The 20,594-nt window shown below is 41.5% G+C and overlaps 1 protein-coding gene across 1 annotated transcript in view; it reads right to left on the reverse strand.

The window, feature by feature from the left end:
• Positions 1–3,279: 3,279 nt before the first annotated feature.
• The window catches only part of LOC127942243 (trichohyalin-like), a 39,352-nt gene continuing 22,037 nt past the window's right edge, over positions 3,280–20,594 (reverse strand). The window contains exons 10-12 of the mRNA XM_052537933.1: positions 12,249–12,269; positions 10,370–11,282; positions 3,280–4,390 (exon numbers count right to left, since the gene is read on the reverse strand). Of these exons, the coding sequence (XP_052393893.1) occupies positions 4,344–4,390; positions 10,370–11,282; positions 12,249–12,269 (981 nt within the window). The 3' untranslated portion in view covers positions 3,280–4,343. The remainder of the gene's footprint in view (positions 4,391–10,369; positions 11,283–12,248; positions 12,270–20,594) is intronic.

Here is a 20,594-nt window from a genome sequence, read left to right on the forward strand (position 1 = left end):
GGAGGAAAATATTTGGCTGAGATACAACTATTTAAAAAAATCTGGAATCTGACGATGCAAAAAAATCTGAATATTGAGAAAATCATCTTCAAAGTTGTCCAAATGTAGTTCTCAGCAATGGATATTACTAATCAAAAATGAAGTTTTGATATATTTACAGTAGGAAATTTACAAAATCTCTTCATGCAACATGATCTTTAATTAATATCCTAATGACTTTTGGCATAAAAGAAAAAACAATAATTTTGACCCATGCAATGTATTTCTGGTTATTGCTACAAATATACCCCAGAGACTTCAGAGTGTCTTTGTGCTCCAGGGACATATATGTAAAGATGTACTTTTGTTGTGCAAATACTGAATGTATTTTCATTAAAAGTGCATTATTGTAACTGGGTCATCAAGCTTGTGGTAAACCTACAACATTACGTATAGCAGTACTTACAGCGAGGAGAAGTTAGCTCTAGGTTGCGGTGTAGATGATGCTCTTCTCCAGTAGTCTGTATTTCTTGCTCTTTCTTTGTCGTTCCTTCTCTCTTCTCCTCAAATCTGTCTCCTGTCTTAATCTGTCCTCCACTTCCTTGAGTTTTTGTTCCCACTCTCTTTCTTTGAGTTTGTGTTGCTCCAGTTCTCTTTGGAGCTTCTCATTTTCACTCTTCATCTGACTTTCATGATGAATATAATCATCAGTCAAGGATGAATACATGTCCTTCCATGTGCTCACTTTCTCTTTACAATCCACAAGCTGTTCTTTCAGTGCATTCTCACGTTCAGTAAAATCATTAATGATGGATGAAAATGTGTTTTTTAAGGTAGCGTCGCTACATTCATTGTACAGCAGATCTTCTTGAGCTCCTGAAGCCTCTTGCTGATTCTGCTCCTCGCTGTCTTTGTCTTTCTGTAACCGTTTTATAGTTGCCAGGATTAACTCTCTCAAAGTGTCAATTTCTTTCTTTAAATTACTTTCAGTGAGTCTGAATCTCTCTTTTAAAACAGTCATCTCTTGTGCATGCTGTTCTTGTGTTTCAGCATCTCTTTCCTTTTCCCATGATAAAAATGCTTTTTTCATGAGGTTTTCATATGATGGCTGGATAAAGAATGTGGACTCATTGTTTTGTGTCATTATTTCAGTTTCTCTGAACAGACTTTGAACACTTTGCTCAGAGTTCTCTAACGTATAAAACTTTCTCACGTACTTCCTGACACTGTCGATCCCTTCCGGTTCAGTTCTTCCAATAAACAGTAACATAACATAGTCTAAGGCTTTTTTGCCAAATACTTTAGCGATTGCTTTTAAAAGGTATTTTTCCTTCCCAGTCACTTTCCTGTGGTCAGTAACTAATAGAAATGCATGAGGTCCAGGAAAGACCAGAGATGCACAATCTTCCATCTCATCTTTGATAGATTCGACTCTTGAGGAGAAGGGACAGCGTGTTGCCATATGGCTCATCCAGGTGGAAGGTGTTTTCACCACAGTGACCTTTTTGCCAAAGACATGGCCTTTTCTGTGGCGTTTTACAGTTTTTCCTGCTCTTTCCTTAAGAATGATGTCACATGCATCATCCATAAGATCTTCATCACCGCTGAGCATAATAAATCTAAGCTCTGTAGTGGAGCCAGTGGATCCAGTGACTGTGCCATCTTTCAGAAAGAAGTGAAAAGTAAACAGATTTCTATGAAGCCTAAAATATTTTATGTATGTATTTAATTAACATAATTGTACATAATTTTAAAATATATGCCTTTGATTTTGATCACAGAAAAAAAACTCTATCACACTAGAGGTATCCTAATATAAATCTCAAATTTAATTTAACATTTTATATTTTTTTACAGCTTATTGCATGTTAAATTTATGCTTGTTTTGTAATAGCTTCATAAATTTATATGGATTTAATGAAAAAAAAAGGATTGTAGTGCAAAGTAACAGAAAATTAAATTAAATTGACTAAAATCTGGAATATTACTTACACTGTTGTGTATTTCTGTGTTGATCTGTTGGAAAAAGATGTTAAAACTAATTTTACTAAACACTATTGTTTGTTGTTGTTTCTTTACTGAGTACATAGTAAAATACTTAATTACTGGAATAACAAAACACTTACCGTGACTAATAAGTGGGACTGCACAGAAAAAAATAAGAAACAGATATATGAATGCTCTTTATTAGAGTACCAAATGAAAATAGTGTGCTTTTGTTTTATACTTACGCCTATCTGAATCTTCACTTTGCTCTAAAAAACACACAATAACATTTGTTACTCGTGCCTGATACATAACAAGAACTGAGCTGAACAGTTTGTAATAGAAACTCATTTTCAGGAATTACTAAATATGCAAAACAGAACCTGAAAAGCATCAGAACCATAAACTAATTTAAACTCAGAAATATTCAGAAGTAGAATGCAGATCAATAATACTGATTACTGATTGATAATATTGAAAGTGTTACCTCCTCTTGATATCGACGCCATCTTGTTGTTTATTTGGTATAGTAAGAAAGATGAAGACCAAGTGATTATGAGAAAATTAAAACTGAAACTGTCATGGACCCAGACAAAATATATTCCTGCAAAACAGCATTTGAGTCCGATTCACGATTAATTCAGATCTGTATAGAAAAATCAGTATAACCCAACTGTATGCAGGCAGCAGACCTGTTATGAACAGGAAACATGTTTACATGCAAATGAGATTGAGAACGGAAGAGCTAACCACAGAATGAAGAAAAGAAAGTCTGTATCATGTGAAATATGATAATAGAGATTAGGTGGTTGAAGTAGCAAGAATCAATATAAGCATAAGATGTTGTATGTTTAAACTGTAAAAAATGCTATTTACATTTCCTGCACAAATACGAGTTGTTAATTTGGCATCCCCGGTGTTCAGCGGCTCACAAACCACAGAAGATTAAATCTGATATTTTCTTGCTTGGAGTCTGTGGTATATTTTCCTTATGCAGGTGTTTTGGGTATTTGGTCGGTCACTTTCAACAGTTGGGCTTCACTGTAAACCTGTAAAATCTTCTAAATGAGGTCTGTCATAAGGGTTAATAAACAATGATGAAAATGATAATAATTTTTCATTTTTGAGTGACCTATCCCTTATTTTATGTCATTTAAATACCAACATCATCCTTCAGGAAGTGACATAATTTTGGTGGAAAACCACAACACAAACCCCAGTAAGTTAGCAATGGACTTGATTTCTGTGATGTTTGTGCTATTAGTTGGTGTGTGTCAAAGTGTTTACAAATAAATAAATACATAGAGAAGAAAATACTGTTCTGAGTTTAAATTACTTTATTATTGTACAGCTGTTGACAAGACAAATAATCCACTGTAACGTAGAAAACATCAGAAACAAAACCCTCAAAGTTGTTTGGTGTGCGGTGTCTGAAGAATTTAAGACCAGCTGTTGGCAGTCATCCTCACGATTGTCCTATTTTGTTTACATATATGTAATTAACTGCACCTGTTTCCTTATTTGAAGACCATTAAAATAACAAATTGAATAATAATAGTAATAATAATAAAAAAAAATCACAAACAAGACATTTCTATGCCACTGGTTTGGTGTTTCTGAAATCACTTTGAAGGAATGTAGCATGAAAGAAGCACGGAATCCCATTCATTGTATTCAAATAGAATTTCTATTGATTGGAAGATTTAAATGACATAACATTTTTTTGTTGTTCATAGAAATTCTGTTGAAAACTGCTGGTGTTAAAAATAAAATGCAAAGAAAACACAAATCTTATCACTTTTATTTAGAGTTGGAAAGCATAAAAACAAGACATCCAGTTAATATGTTCCTCTGTGTGTTTTAAATCATTCTTAAATATTAAGATTAATTTACTAAACCTGAATAATCTAAGGACATGCATCACTGATTACTTTTTAAAGCTTGTATTTTGTAGTATGTAGTGAAATACATTATAACCTTCCCAGCCCTGCTTACAAGTTACATTTCTATTGAATTGTTTGATAAATAAATAAATAATTTAAACCAGAACAGATGCAAATAAATATTAAATACATTTAAAATAAAACATTAATAGATGCAAAAAAATATATATATAAATAAAAAATAATAATAATATTCGCAATGGATTGAAGAAAACTTCATGAATATGTCATATTCATTATATAGCCTAGGCTAAGTGAACTGTACTGCAAATCCACCACTTTAGACTGAACTTATGAAAATTATGATTTCATCTACTTTTACAAAACTTGAATTCACATTTTACATTTAGCTAGCAGATGGTTTCATTTAAAGCAACTCAGCTGATCAATTGTACTCGCCCTTCACCGGAAAACTGGAAAATGCTTCAACTCGCTTCAATTTCCATTCAGAATGGCTGGAGATTTGTCCTCACTTTCAGACACTAATGAAAACAGACAGACAGAAAATTTAAATGTCATATCTTAAGGTTAGCATTTCTTTTATTAGGAACAAATTCAAAAAACAGTGCCATCGCTCCCTACACGCAGAGTACGCAATCTGCGTAGGGCACCAACTCCCAGAGGGGGCACCATCCCCGCCATTCTCCCATCCGTGCTCGCGACCGCTCGCACCTCATGTTTTCAGCTGAATGTTCATAATTGATGGATGAACATCTATGCCCAGGTAAAGGACATCAACAATCCGGCGCAGAGAAAAGAAAACTAAAAAAAAAAAAAAGAAAAAAAACGGGCATAAAGTTGGCTTGACGTTGGACGTTCGAGAGTCTCAAATTTAGGGACCGTCTCTAAAGTTACATGTGATATTGGTATACACTTTTCTAACGTCAGTAGCATTTGAGGAGAATGGCTTACAGCAATAAAAACAACTGTAATTGTTAATTTGGGTGTCAGCTATAATGCCCAATTGAATTGAATGTTTGATATTTATTAAAATAAACTGTAAATCATATGTAAATTATGCTACTTTTTCACATGGGCTCAAACAGGCACATTTCTGTGAAAGTTTTTTTTTTTTTTTTTTCAGGTTCCCTTAAAAAAATTACCCATGGTTTTAACAATAACACCACAAATCATCCTTAATATTTTTTTTTTATGTTTTTGTTGCTATAAAAACAGACCTAAGACATCAATAGCTTTTAAAATGAATTAAAATGCATTATATACAAAACAATGAGGCAATAATTATTGGTTAATAATAAAACTGTTAAAATACATAATGTAGGCAAATACAAAATAATCAGTTTATGTACACTATTACAAATGCCTGCAAAGGGAGCCAAATGCCATGTGATTGCTGCTGTTACACTTACATGACAATCAAATCCTTGTTTAGGCTACTGACCAAACATTTCATTCAAATATTCACTTAATCTTTCATTTTTGACCACCTTTTTGCTATAGATGACACAGCCTTTAGAATTTCTTCAACAAAAAACGTGCATATCACAACCCTTAAAAAAATAAACCATGGTTTTATCATAGTAAAACTGCTTAATTTCCTTTTGCATGATTTCTGAATGCTTGAGACTATCAAATAAATTAGAGTCATAATAAAGTTACAGCCATAGGTAAATGTCGAGAGCTACAATTATAATTTGTAAATAATCAGATTTATTCATTAACTTTTTTATTTGATTAAAGTTCTATTTTCACCCCTATACTAGGTGTTTTTTTTCCCGTCATCATATTTGAGGAAGGGGGGCACAACAATACAATCCTGCTTAGGGCACACATTAAAGGGGTCATGAACTGCCTTTGTTTTTTATTTTGTTCTGTTCTCTGAGGTTTACTTATCAAGATTTTAACATAAGAAAACATAATAATTCAGAAGTAATGGGATATTTTCTGTCTTCTTTTGAAGCCTCTCATCAGAAAGCTCTGTTTGAATAGACATGGCAGATTGTAGACGTAAACGTTCACTGTATGTTTGACAACTACATCCTTCATAGATAGACACTGCTTGTGATTTAGATAAAAAAAAAACGCATAAATACTCATATCAACAATCTGTAATAACAGAAAAGAAATAGTGAGCAGGTAATGAAAACAGTTCCTCAAACTGGTGTGAGGCGACATCGGATCCAATATAGTCGCACAGCTCCATCTTTTCGTTTAAATCTTTCTGAAAATCCTGCGTAGAACTGTGCTTTGTTTGTAAATGGATCAGCAGTGAAATAAAGTGAACAAAGGTCCGAGTTCTTACTGACGCACTCTGGGTCTTCATTAAAAATAAAGTTCATCCACTCTTTCCTAATGTTGGGATGCAAAGACTGTTTTTCCACAACTTGACTCTGCACAGCATCTTGTTGTGTTCAGACAAACTTTATCATTTTATCTTTACCCTTTTGAGCTAATTTGCTACATTTGATTTCAGTGTAATCCTGTGTTCACTTCTTCTTTTTATTTACACACTACATGCACAATTTAGTGGGCGGGGCTAAACAGGCAGTGCTGTAGAAGCAGGCATTGATCTTCTTCTGCAGAGGCGGAGTTTACCCACACTATTACATCATAGATAGGACAAGGGTCTCCAACACTTCCCGAGCCCTAAAGGCTGGATGATTGGTTTCTCGTGGTGGCTCGTACTGGTTCTAAGCACACAACCCCAGTACCTTTCTTCTCGGAAGTACATGATGAGCTCACCAGGTCATGGACGGCACCTTTTACTGCCAGAAACCAGGTCGGTGGGCTCCTTCTCCCTCACTTCCCTCAATGGTGGTGCAGTGAAGTGGTATTCGGCAATCCACCCCAGTGGAGCGGGCGGTAGCGATGTAATTGTGTCCTACATTCTGTCCCAGGGGGCAGCTGCTGCCTCCAGCTGTCTGCCAGCTGCAGGGCCCCAATCTGCTTGTTGCCAAGGTCGGGCCCCCAAATCTGCCCCCGCCTCCTGTGCCACAGCAGCCACCAGCAAAGCAGTATTGTGGAGCCTGGCGTGGGCAGGCAACCCCGCCTGTCCAGGCCCCCACCAAACCTGGTGGCAAACAGAAGAGCAAGTGGCCCAGAGATGAAGGGATGAAGGGATCCCCTTCCCGTATCACGAGATTTACAAACATAACTATATCCTGGGGGAACACACTCGTTTAGATGGAAAAAGTCGTCTGGTTTCTGCCATGTCTCAGTTAGACAGAGAAAGTCAAACTCACGGTCAGACAGTAGATCGTACACCAGGGGTCCTTTAGTGGAAAGTGATCGTATGTTAAGTAATCCAAAGAAAAAATTGTTTTTACCAGAATCATTGCCAACCCATCTGGCCGGGTTGATTAATACCCTGCGATTGACCCGCGATGTATACATTTCCGATGTGGAATGTACACAATATCCAAGGGAAGATGTGGAGCTGACAGAAGATTAAAAGGACGCAAACAGAGCTGAGTAAGTTCCGCCGCTGAATACTGGAGCATCGCCCATGCTACCGAGTGGTATACTGCAGAAAGAACGACCCAGATGTAGTTCATCCACATCAGTAGCTCAGTGATCATCATAGTTGAACCGCGTGCCGGCGAAAGAACACTTAGTAACCGGCACTTAGTAACCGGCAATCGGCTGGAGATGTGACCGTCAGTCAATCGGCAACCGCATAGAGCATCAACAGTCATAGGTACGCAGGTAGATCAACCAGCGTACAAACCCGCCGAATCAGCGTGGAAACAGAGGTCAGATTCCTTAAAATGATTTAAAAACAGTTCATAGATGCATCCATGCATTCATAAGTGCAGGACGATTTTGAAGCGCTAAAAGGTTTAAAATTCCCTCCCTGAGCAGTGGCAGCTAACAGCGCCAGCGTTCACCCGGAAGTCTCAATCAGCACTGAGACTGCTCTTGTCAGAATAACCAATGATCTACTGTTGGCAGCTGACTCTGGGCTTTTAACTATACTTGTCCTTCTTGACTTGAGCGCTGCCTTTATACTGTCTCACATAACGTACTTCTTGACAGATTAGTCTCCATTGGTATTACTGGCACTGCTCTGTCTTGGTTTAGTTCATATCTATCTGGACGCAGTCAGCGTATTCAATTAAAAGGTTTTAGTTCAAGAATATCTACAGTCACCACTGGTGTTCCCCAAGGTTCTGTTTTGGGCCCGCTTCTCTTCATTATATATATGCTCCCTCTTAGTAATATTTTAAGGAAATATGGTATTAATTTTCACTGTTATGCGGATGACACCCAGCTTTACCTGTCTGCCAAACCTACCGGTTCTTTTCCTCCGCCATCTTTGTCAAGCTGTTTAGCTGAAATTAAAGACTGACTTTCAGCGAACTTCTTGAAATTAAATGGCAATAAAACTGAGGCTCTGCTTGTTGGCACTAGATCTGTTGTGTCTAAATCTAATTGTTTCTCTTTACACATTGATAATACTGCAATCTGTCCTTCCTCTCAGGTTAAAAGTTTGGGTGTCATCATGGATAGCACACTATCTTTTAAAGCTCAGATTAATAATATCACACGGATTGCATACTTCCATTTGCGCAATATTAATCGTCTACGTCCATTTCTTTCAAATAATAATACTGCAGTTCTCATTCACGCACTAGTCACCTCACGTATAGACTACTGCAATGCTCTTCTCACAGGTATTCCCTCCAAATTGCTGCATAAGCTTCAATTGGTTCAGAGTTCTGCAACTCGTGTTCTCTCTAGAACACCTTATACTGATCACATTTCTCCGGTTCTCCAGCAATTGCACTGGCTTCCAGTAAAATATAGAGTTGAATTCAAAATCTTGCTACTCACTTATGAAGCACTTCATAATCTTGCACCACAATACCTTACTCTACTTCTCCAGGTTTATACTCCTTCACGTGCACTTAGATCTTCATCTTCAATTTCTCTTGTGGTACCTCGGATTCGACTTACTACTATGGGTGCCAGATCTTTTAGTTATGTTGCCCCCTGCCTATGGAACTCTCTTCCCCTCGATGTTCGCAATAGCGACTGCTTGTTGACTTTTACAAAGCGTCTTAAGACATATCTTTTTATACAGGCTTTTTTATAACATTTTTTATTGAGACTTAAATCCACTTTATATGTATATGCTGTTTGTTTGTTTTGTCTTATGCAGTGACCTGTATATTGCTTGTAAGGTGACCTTGGGTGTTCTGAAAGGCGCCATGAAATAAAATGCATTATTATTATTATTATTATTATTATTATCTGCTCTTTGGGAGATGGTGAACATTCCACTCCCTCCCCCGGAGGAGGGCCAGATGGAGAATCTTTTGTTTCATTTTTCCCACTAAAAGAGCAGTTTCCTTTATCTCTGGGTTCCAGGAAGGACCTCATTCATCCTCCTCCTTTGCTAGTAGCCGAAGCCTGAGTGTTGCCTTCCGAAGAGAGTACAATCACCTCCAATGCTATATGTCTATTTGCTTCCGAAAACTCCTTTGGGAAGGATGGGGCTTCAAACAGTAAATGTTACGTGACATTCAGCCAAGTATGGTGACCCATACTCAGAATTTGTACCCTGCGTTTAACCCATCCGAAGTGCACACACACAGAGCAGTGAACACACACACACACACACTGTGAACACACACACCGAGCAATGGGCAGCCATTTATGCTGCGGCGCCCGGGGAGCAGTTGGGGGTTCGATGCCTTGCTCAAGGGCAACTAAGTCATGGTATTGAAGGTGGAGAGAGAACTGTACATGCACTCCCCCCACCTACAATTCCTGCCGGCCCGAGACTAGAACCCACAACCTTTCGATTGCGAGTCCGAGTCGCTAACCGTTAGGCCACGACTTCCCCTAAAATAGGAAATTTTCCCCCTAAAACAGAGTCCCTGTTCCAAGCAGAATGATTGTACTTTGGAATGAATGTACTTTTTCCCATTTTTATCCAGTCTCACCCAGTAAGGTAATGCTTTGACATTGGTGAGTGGAACTATTTGTTCCAACCCTCGGTCTACACCAAATAGTGGCACAGGTGGCTCACACAAAGCACTGGAAGGGGCAGAACCCATGGCGTTTTGGTAGGGATCCCAATTCATCGGTTACCAATGTGACGTCTCTGTTCCTTCATTCAGGGAACTAGGATTACCATACGGAACCAAGATGTTTCTCAGTGTATGACCCCTTTAAATGTAATGTTGCATTATTGTGCTACTATTAATTTGCATTCAAATGTGTATATAGCACCATATAGTGTTTACAATTACTTTTTTTTCATCATGAGAAAATTATTACTGTAGAATGGAAACAGAAGAGAAAATTTTCCTATTTGTCTCAAAGCATGCATTGAATATGTCTACGTAACAGTGAAGTGGTTATATGAATGTTTAATGAATGTGTACTACTATTTTATTATTTATTAAATTATTAGGCATTATAGTGTAAGTTTAAAATGATCTTCTATCATCACATGCATAAATCAAACTGTGCATAAATAACATAATTCTTACTGTTAGGATGGTATAACTCATTGCTGCTACTTCGAACAGGTTTCATTCCTTCAGGCCTTCTATCCAGTTCGCTCATTCTTCTCTCCATTTCACTCTCTCTTCTCTCCATTTCGTTCTCTCTTCTATCCAGTTCGCTCTCTCTAATATCCAGTCCTCTCTCTTTAATATCTGGTTCCATTTCTTTTCTCTCCATTTCTCTATGTCTCATGTCTGGGTCCATCACTCCTTTCTTTAGTTCTATCTCTCTTACATCCAGATTCATTTCTTCTCTGTCTCTCATATACAGATTATATTGCCTTCCATGCAGGTCCATCAGTCTTTTATCCAGTTCGGTTGGTCTTCTCTCTGCTCTTTTCTCAGTTTCTCTCTGTCTTATATCCATTTCCATCCCTCTTCTGTTCAGTTCCACATGCAAGTCTATCGCTCTTCTATCCAGTTCTATCGCTCTTCTATCCAGTTCTATCGCTCTTCTATCCAGTTCAATCGCTCTTCTATCCAGTTCTCTCTGTGTAATAATAGGTTCAATTGCTCTTTTCTCTGGTTGTCTCACTTTAATATCTCGATCCATTGCTGTTTTCTCAAGTTCTGTCTCTAAAAAATCTTGTTCCATCTCTCTTTTCCCCAGTATTTGACGTATACACCAGCCCGCTTGCGTTTTCTGTTGGTTCATCAGTCTTTTATCCAGTTCTTTTTCTTTTTGCTTCAGTTCTTTCTCTCTTCTCTCCAGGTCTCCCTCTCTAATATCTGGATCCGTTTCACTTTTATATAGTTCAATTTCTCCTCTTTCTGGTTCCATTTCTTTTCTATCTGGTTCTATCGCTCTTCTATCTGGTTCCATCACTGTTTTGTTCAGTTCTCTCTCTCTTCTCTCTGGCTCCATCTCTCTTGCCTCGGATTGAGCTCTTGCATGTGACTGTATGATTTGAAATTAAAATAGTATTTTTACAAGTTTTTTATACTTTGCTTCTCACAGATTCTTTAAGATTTACATTTAATTATTTATTGGAAAAGGTCATGCTTTTATCCCAAGTCACTTCAAGGTATACAGTATATTCATCTTTGTGTGTTCACGGGAATAGACATTGTCACTGAACACATGACCTTGTGTAATGCTCTATTTGAGCTAAAGGAATGCAAATATATTTCCAATGCTTGAGAGATGATAATGATTCACATTATCATCTCTCTAGCTTTGGAAATATATAGCTTCATTTTTATATCTTCTGTCCATTTTTTTCAGTTTATTATTTTCCTCACATTCAGCATCAAAATCTTATACTATGTTTTAGATTCTCTCAAACAGTCTAAATGTTTTGTGGAAAATAAGTTATATTTGCGATGTAGTTTTAGGCTCATATATTATGCATTTAAATATGCATTCATAATTTAATATGAATCAAAAACTGCAGCAATGAAGGATGAATTAAGGTAAACTGAGCTACTTTTTGACATTGAAAAGACTGTCAAAAGTTTCTCAATTTACCTGAATTCACACATGAGTAATTTTAAACGTTTAATAATATATTTACACATATTCCTCATTTGTAAGTCACACTGGATCAAAACATGAACAAATGCAAATAAATAAAACTGAAGAATAACTGTCTCACAAGCTTTTATTATTATAAACAACGGCATCATCTATGAATGTGAATTACTTATGATGGCCATAAAATTTAATATGGTAAACTGTATTAAAATTATTATAAATTTAAAGGGATTTTTCACCTGGTCCCCATTGACTTGCACAGTGTTTTTTCCCCCATGGAAGTCAGTGGGGACCAGCAATTGAAGGTGAACTATCCATTTAATTATTGTAAATAATATAACATTATTACATTAATATATTATTAGAATTACTATAAATAACATGACTCACCTCTGATGCCCCCATTTTCTCCTGCAAGTAAAAACACAGTCATGTCACAATGATCAGTGATTTTTGTATTACATTTACAAGTTTTCTAAAAGTTCATGTTTAGATACAAATTAGATACAATCCTATTAAATATGCACTTATTAGCATACATTTGCGGAATAAATCTGAACATTGGGAAAAAAGACAGGTTTAAAATTCTTGATTTATTTTGTTACATTTTAGTTTTACATTTTTTTACAAATGGAATTATGGATATCTCCTTTCGTCAATCCGTAAATCATAATATATCACCATGTTTTTAGGAATAAAATCTCATATAAATCACATATAAATCAGAGTGTAGGATATGCATATATGTTAAAAATCTCATAATTGACTAATGCATAAAAAAACGTATTAGCCTGTAGTGTCTTACCTTAATAATAATTATTAAAATACATAATTTGCCTATGATTTAAAACTCTGACTCATGCAAAATCTGGCAACACTGCGCATCCTGTGACAAAATCAACAAAACAATCAATAATAAACAAAAATGGTTAATTAGGAATAAATAAAAAAATATCGGTGAAACAACACGACCATAACAAGCCCTATACAAACATCAGAATCCTTTTTATATCGCAAGTACAAGGAAAAGCTGTTCTTAGTTTGTGACGCACAACAGAATCTAAGGCGTCACTCAATCTGTCATGGCTGTGAGCGGTCGAGTGACAGGCGCGTATAGCTGTGAGCGGTTCAGTGACAGGCGCGTATAGCCATGACAGGTCGAGTGACAGGCGCGTATAGCCATGACAGGTCGAGTGACAGGCGCGTATAGCCATGAGCGGTCGAGTGACAGGCGCGTATAGCCATGACAGGTCGAGTGACAGGCGCGTATAGCCGTGAGCGGTCGAGTGACAGGCGCGTATAGCCGTGAGCGGTCAAATGACAGGCGCGTATAGCAGTGACAGGTCGAGTGACAGGCGCGTATAGAAGTGAGCGGTCGAGTGACAGGCGCGTATACCCGTGAGCGGTCGAGTGACAGGTGCGTATAGCCGTGAGCGGTCGAGTGACATGCGCGTATAGCTGTGAACGGTCAAGTGACAGGCGCATATAGCCGTGACAGATCGAGTGGCAGGCGCGTATAGCTAGGGGTGTGCCGGTTTCAGAATTGGTGATGACGGTTATTCCTGTCATGAATCACTTAGCAATTCTTTCTATGATTTAAAACTCTGACTCATGCAAAATCTGGCAACACTGCGCACCCTGTGACAAAATCAACAAAAGAATCAAGAATAAACAAAAATGGTTAATTAGGAATAAATAAAACAAAATATCGGTGAAACAACACGACCATAACAAGCCCTATACAAACATCAGAATCCTTTTTATATCACAAGTACAAGGAAAAGCTGTTCTTAGTTTGTGACGCACACCAGAATCTAAGGCGTCACTCGATCTGTCATGGCTGTGAGCGGTCGAGTGACAGGCGCGTATAGCTGTGAGCGGTTCAGTGACAGGCGCGTATAGCCATGACAGGTCGAGTGACAGGCGCGTATAGCCATGACAGGTCGAGTGACAGGCGCGTATAGCCATGACAGGTCGAGTGACAGGCGCGTATAGCCATGACAGGTCGAGTGACAGGCGCGTATAGCCATGACAGGTCGAGTGACAGGCGCGTATAGCCATGACAGGTTGAGTGACAGACGCGTATAGCTGTGAGCGGTCGAGTGACAGGCGCGTATAGCTGTGAGCGGTCGAGTGACAGGCGCGTATAGCTGTGAGCGGTCGAGTGACAGGCGCGTATAGCTGTGAGCGGTTGAGTGACAGGCGCGTATAGCCATGACAGGTTGAGTGACAGGAGCGTATAGCCATGACAGGTTGAGTGACAGGCGCGTATAGCTGTGAGCGGTCGAGTGACAGGCGCGTATAGCTGTGAGCGGTCGAGTGACAGGCGCGTATAGCTGTGAGCGGTCGAGTGACAGGCGCGTATAGCCATGACAGGTTGAGTGACAGGAGCGTATAGCCATGACAGGTTGAGTGACAGGCGCGTGTAGCTTCGACAGGTTGAGTGACAGGCGCGTATAGCTGTGAGCGGTCGAGTGACAGGCGCGTATAGCTGTGAGCGGTTGAGTGACAGGCGCGTATAGCCATGACAGGTCGAGTGACAGGCGCGTATAGTCATGACAGGTTGAGTGACAGGCGCGTGTAGCTTCGACAGGTTGAGTGTCAGGCGCGTATAGCTGTGAGCGGTTGAGTGACAGGCGCGTATAGCCATGACAGGTCGAGTGACAGGCGTGTATAGCCATGACAGGTCGAGTGACAGGCGCGTGTAGCTTCGACAGGTTGAGTGACAGGCGCGTATAGCTGTGAGCGGTTGAGTGACAGGCGCGTATAGTCATGACAGGTTGAGTGACAGGCGCGTATAGCCGTGAGCGGTCGAGTGACAGGCGTTTATAGCCATGACAGGTTGAGTGACAGGAGCGTATAGCTGTGAGCGGTCTAGTGACAGGCGCGTATAGCCGTGACAGATCGAGTGGCAGGGGCGTATAGCCATGACAGGTTGAGTGACAGGCGTTTATAGCCATGACAGCTTGAGTGACAGGCGCGTATAGCTGTGAGCGGTCGAGTGACAGGCGTGTATAGCCATGACAGATCGAGTGGCAGGTGCGTATAGCCGTGACAGATCGAGTGGCAGACAGGTCGAGTGACAGGCACGTATAGCCGTGAGCAATCGAGTGACAGGCGCGTATAGCCGTGAGCGGTCAAATGACAGGCGCGTATAGCAGTGACAGGTCGAGTGACAGGCGCGTATAGAAGTGAGCGGTCGAGTGACAGGCGCGTATACCCGTGAGCGGTCGAGTGACAGGCGCGTATAGCCGTGAGCGGTCGAGTGACATGCGCGTATAGCTGTGAACGGTCAAGTGACAGGCGCATATAGCCGTGACAGATCGAGTGGCAGGCGCGTATAGCTAGGGGTGTGCCGGTTTCAGAATTGGTGATGACGGTTATTCCTGTCATGAATCACTTAGCAATTCTTTCTATGATTTAAAACTCTGACTCATGCAAAATCTGGCAACACTGCGCATCCTGTGACAAAATCAACAAAAGAATCAAGAATAAACAAAAATGGTTAATTAGGAATAAATAAAACAAAATATCGGTGAAACAACACGACCATAACAAGCCCTATACAAACATCAGAATCCTTTTTATATCACAAGTACAAGGAAAAGCTGTTCTTAGTTTGTGAGGCACACCAGAATCTAAGGCGTCACTCGATCTGTCATGGCTGTGAGCGGTCGAGTGACAGGCGCGTATAGCTGTGAGCGGTTCAGTGACAGGCGCGTATAGCCATGACAGGTCGAGTGACAGGCGCGTATAGCCATGACAGGTCGAGTGACAGGCGCGTATAGCCATGACAGGTCGAGTGACAGGCGCGTATAGCTGTGAGCGGTTGAGTGACAGGCGCGTATAGCTGTGAGCGGTCGAGTGACAGGCGCGTATAGCTGTGAGCGGTTGAGTGACAGGCGCGTATAGCCATGACAGGTCGAGTGACAGGCGCGTATAGTCATGACAGGTCGAGTGACAGGCGCGTGTAGCTTCGACAGGTTGAGTGACAGGCGCGTATAGCTGTGAGCGGTTGAGTGACAGGCGCGTATAGTCATGACAGGTTGAGTGACAGGCGCGTATAGCCGTGAGCGGTCGAGTGACAGGCGTTTATAGCCATGACAGGTTGAGTGACAGGAGCGTATAGCTGTGAGCGGTCTAGTGACAGGCGCGTATAGCCGTGACAGATCGAGTGGCAGGGGCGTATAGCCATGACAGGTTGAGTGACAGGCGTTTATAGCCATGACAGCTTGAGTGACAGGCGCGTATAGCTGTGAGCGGTCGAGTGACAGGCGTGTATAGCCATGACAGATCGAGTGGCAGGTGCGTATAGCCGTGACAGATCGAGTGGCAGACAGGTCGAGTGACAGGCACGTATAGCCGTGAGCAATCGAGTGACAGGCGCGTATAGCCGTGAGCGGTCAAATGACAGGCGCGTATAGCAGTGACAGGTCGAGTGACAGGCGCGTATAGAAGTGAGCGGTCGAGTGACAGGCGCGTATACCCGTGAGCGGTCGAGTGACAGGTGCGTATAGCCGTGAGCGGTCGAGTGACATGCGCGTATAGCTGTGAACGGTCAAGTGACAGGCGCATATAGCCGTGACAGATCGAGTGGCAGGCGCGTATAGCTAGGGGTGTGCCGGTTTCAGAATTGGTGATGACGGTTATTCCTGTCATGAATCACTTAGCAATTCTTTCTATGATTTAAAACTCTGACTCATGCAAAATCTGGCAACACTGCGCATCCTGTGACAAAATCAACAAAAGAATCAAGAATAAACAAAAATGGTTAATTAGGAATAAATAAAACAAAATATCGGTGAAACAACACGACCATAACAAGCCCTATACAAACATCAGAATCCTTTTTATATCACAAGTACAAGGAAAAGCTGTTCTTAGTTTGTGAGGCACACCAGAATCTAAGGCGTCACTCGATCTGTCATGGCTGTGAGCGGTCGAGTGACAGGCGCGTATAGCTGTGAGCGGTTCAGTGACAGGCGCGTATAGCCATGACAGGTCGAGTGACAGGCGCGTATAGCCATGACAGGTCGAGTGACAGGCGCGTATAGCCATGACAGGTCGAGTGACAGGCGCGTATAGCTGTGAGCGGTTGAGTGACAGGCGCGTATAGCTGTGAGCGGTCGAGTGACAGGCGCGTATAGCTGTGAGCGGTTGAGTGACAGGCGCGTATAGCCATGACAGGTTGAGTGACAGGCGCGTGTAGCTTCGACAGGTTGAGTGTCAGGCGCGTATAGCTGTGAGCGGTCGAGTGACAGGCGCGTATAGCTGGGAGCGGTTGAGTGACAGGCGCGTATAGCCATGACAGGTCGAGTGACAGGCGCGTATAGCTATGAGCGGTTGAGTGACAGGCGCGTATAGCTGTGAGCGGTTCAGTGACAGGCGCGTATAGCCATGACAGGTTGAGTGACAGGCGCGTGTAGCTTTGACAGGTTGAGTGACAGGCGCGTATAGCCATGACAGGTTGAGTGACAGGCGCGTGTAGCTTCGACAGGTTGAGTGACAGGCGCGTATAGCTGTGAGCGGTTGAGTGACAGGCGCGTATAGCTGTGAGCGGTTGAGTGACAGGCGCGTATAGCCGTGAGCGGTCAAGTGACAGGCGCGTATAGCCGTGACAGATCGAGTGGCAGGCGCGTACAGCCGTGAGCGGTCGAGTGACAGGCGTTTATAACCATGAAAGGTTGAGTGACAGGCGCGTATAGCCATGAGCGGTGGAGTGACAGGCGCGTATAGCCGTGACAGATCGAGTGGCAGGTGTGTATAGCCATGACAGGTTGAGTGACAGGCGCGTATAGCTGTGAGCGGTCGAGTGACAGGCGCGTATAGCTGTGAGCGGTTGAGTGACAGGCGCGTGTAGCCATGACAGGTTGAGTGACAGGCGCGTATAGCTGTGAGCGGTCTAGTTACAGGCGCGTATAGCTGTGAGCGGTTGAGTGACAGGCGCGTGTAGCCATGACAGGTCGAGTGACATGCGCGTATAGCTGTGAGCGGTCTAGTTACAGGCGCGTATAGCCATGACAGATCGAGTGGCAGGCGCGTATAGCCGTGTCTGCCGTAGAGTCAATTGGTTGTTCTTGGAGATAGCGGGTTAACTCCGTGTCAGCGCGCGCTCTGATCGTTAAAGGGGCAGAGATTTCAGACCTCCGTTTATTAAGGAGATCTGTCACAAAACTCATCATCCGCGCCAAAGTTTTTTGAGCAGTGCAGTGCAAGTGAACGCGGCGCGCTGGTGCTTCCATGTCACGGTTATCATTGTCTGCTATATTTGCTTTTTATATATTAAAATACATGCAATTGGTTGATGAAACATTTATTAAAATTAAGATAAAATTTGTACAAAATGAAATTCGTTTTTAAGAAAGGTTTTCTACAAAGCAAAATTTTATGAAGTGGTAAATATCATGTCTGACGATTTACAAAACTTCATTAAGTGGTAAAAACCATGTCTCCTGATATATTGTGCATCTTATGATCCTATCTAAAAAATGAAAATAATTTTTGATAAAAAATGTTTGTAAAAAATATTTTAATGACACGGTTTTGGCTGGTCTTGGTTATATACTAACCGTCACACCCCTAAGTATAAGCCATGACAGGTCGAGTGACAGGCGCGAATAGCCGTGAGCAATCGAGTGACAGGCGCGTATAGCAGTGATAGGTCGAGTGGCAGGCGCGTATAGCCGTGACAGATCGAGTGACAGGCGTGTATAGCAGTGATAGGTTGAGTGACAGGCGCGTATAGCCATGACAGGTTGAGTGACAGGCGCGTATAGCCATGACAGGTTGAGTGACAGGAGCGTATAGCCATGACAGGTTGAGTGACAGGCGCGTGTAGCTTCGACAGGTTGAGTGACAGGCGCGTGTAGCTTCGACAGGTTGAGTGACAGGCGCGTATAGCTGTGAGCGGTTGAGTGACAGGCGCGTATAGCTGTGAGCGGTTGAGTGACAGGCGCGTATAGCCGTGAGCGGTCAAGTGACAGGCGCGTATAGCCGTGACAGATTGAGTGGCAGGCGCGTACAGCCGTGAGCGGTCGAGTGACAGGCGTTTATAACCATGACAGGTTGAGTGACAGGCGCGTATAGCCGTGAGCGGTCGAGTGACAGGCGCGTATAGCCGTGACAGATCGAGTGGCAGGTGTGTATAGCCATGACAGGTCAAGTGGCAGGCACGTATAGCCGTGATAGGTCGAGTAGCAGGCGCGTATAGCTGTGACAAATCAAGTGACAGGCGCGTATAGCCGTGAGCGGTCGAGTGACAGGCGCGTATAGCCGTGACAGGTCAAGTGACAGGCGCGTATAGCCGTGACAGGTCGAGTGGCAGGCGCGTATAATACACTTTTAATAGGACTAACTACTGAGTTAAAATATCTATATAGTTCTATAATCTTCCTTTGTGTAGTTGTAAAGATGTGAAAACATCAGGGGAATGATGCTCATGTTTTGATCTACTGGACTGGACGTCTCTCTCCTCAGACAATTCTCTCTCTGACCTCAACTAACTTCTCTCTTTTCTCTCTTTCTCTCATGCAAATGGTTTGCAGTTGTTGTTCATCACATCTTAACGCAGCCATTTTTTATTGAATCATGGACATCAACCTTGAGCATGAACAATATCATTTAATAATCTGAAGCCTCCTTCCCAAATACATTCATGAGAGCCCATTTGTGCGCCCATGGGTGTGCTGACGTCAAATTTATTGTAACAAAAAGGTGAAAACTTGGAAACAAAAATCTTAATTCAAAAACAAACAGTGTGGTGTTATGTAGGTCAAAAAACGGTCTCCCTTCCCCCTTCCTCCTTGCCACATCACTTCCTGTTTAAGATGGCTACCTTCAGGAAGTCCCCAAAAGGGGTGCAATTCTTTCCCTTTACCACAGGGGGAAGTACAGACCCTAGCTACATACAGCTGTGACATTAAAGGTGCCATCTGTCATGTCTGGCAAAAAAAATCAAGTCATACTCCACATTCCATACCAGATGGGGGCAGTATGCCTTAATAAAGTGAATTGGTCTACTCTAGAGTAACAAACGAGAAACGGCATAGTCTCTATGCTCCGCCCCTACTTTCACAACAACACTACAGCCATAGCCGAAGCCTAAGAGGACGTTTTGCCTCCAGAGAAACGTTGGGTGATGTCAAGTGATATTGAAACATAACATCTTCAAGCTACTCCCCTTCACCTTTACCTGTCAATATGTTCCTATTCGTTTTGTTCATATTACATTTTGAGTTGTATATACACATTATTTTAATTAAATTAATTTGACAGACAGCATTCTGTCAACATCATTGGTAAACATCAGACAGCCGATCAAAGCTAGCGCCAACCAACGTAACCAGTGCTGCCAACTCTCAAGCATTCACCGTGAGACACACGCAATTGACTCTTTTCACACGTTGTTCTCACTAGGCTACTACCTTAATGTAATGAGTCATTTCTTACGACTTCCTATGATAAGCAAGCATATTAAATCACATAATATTTAAGTTTCCATTCTGTTTTATTTCAGACCTTAAATAACACATGGCTCAAACTTACAAAACATTGATTCAAACAAGTTCTCTAGCTTTACAAAAGGAATATTCAACAACTTCTGTAAAAATGAATACAAATAAAATATACACACAAATATACAAATGCTGTTTTACAGGAATTGCAAAGTGCAATCTCTTAATGCAACGTAAATTATTTTACATACTACTAATATACTTACAACTGTAAGGTTTTGGT

This window comes from Carassius gibelio, chromosome A21 (assembly GCF_023724105.1).
Source record: "Carassius gibelio isolate Cgi1373 ecotype wild population from Czech Republic chromosome A21, carGib1.2-hapl.c, whole genome shotgun sequence".
NCBI lineage: Eukaryota > Metazoa > Chordata > Actinopteri > Cypriniformes > Cyprinidae > Carassius > Carassius gibelio.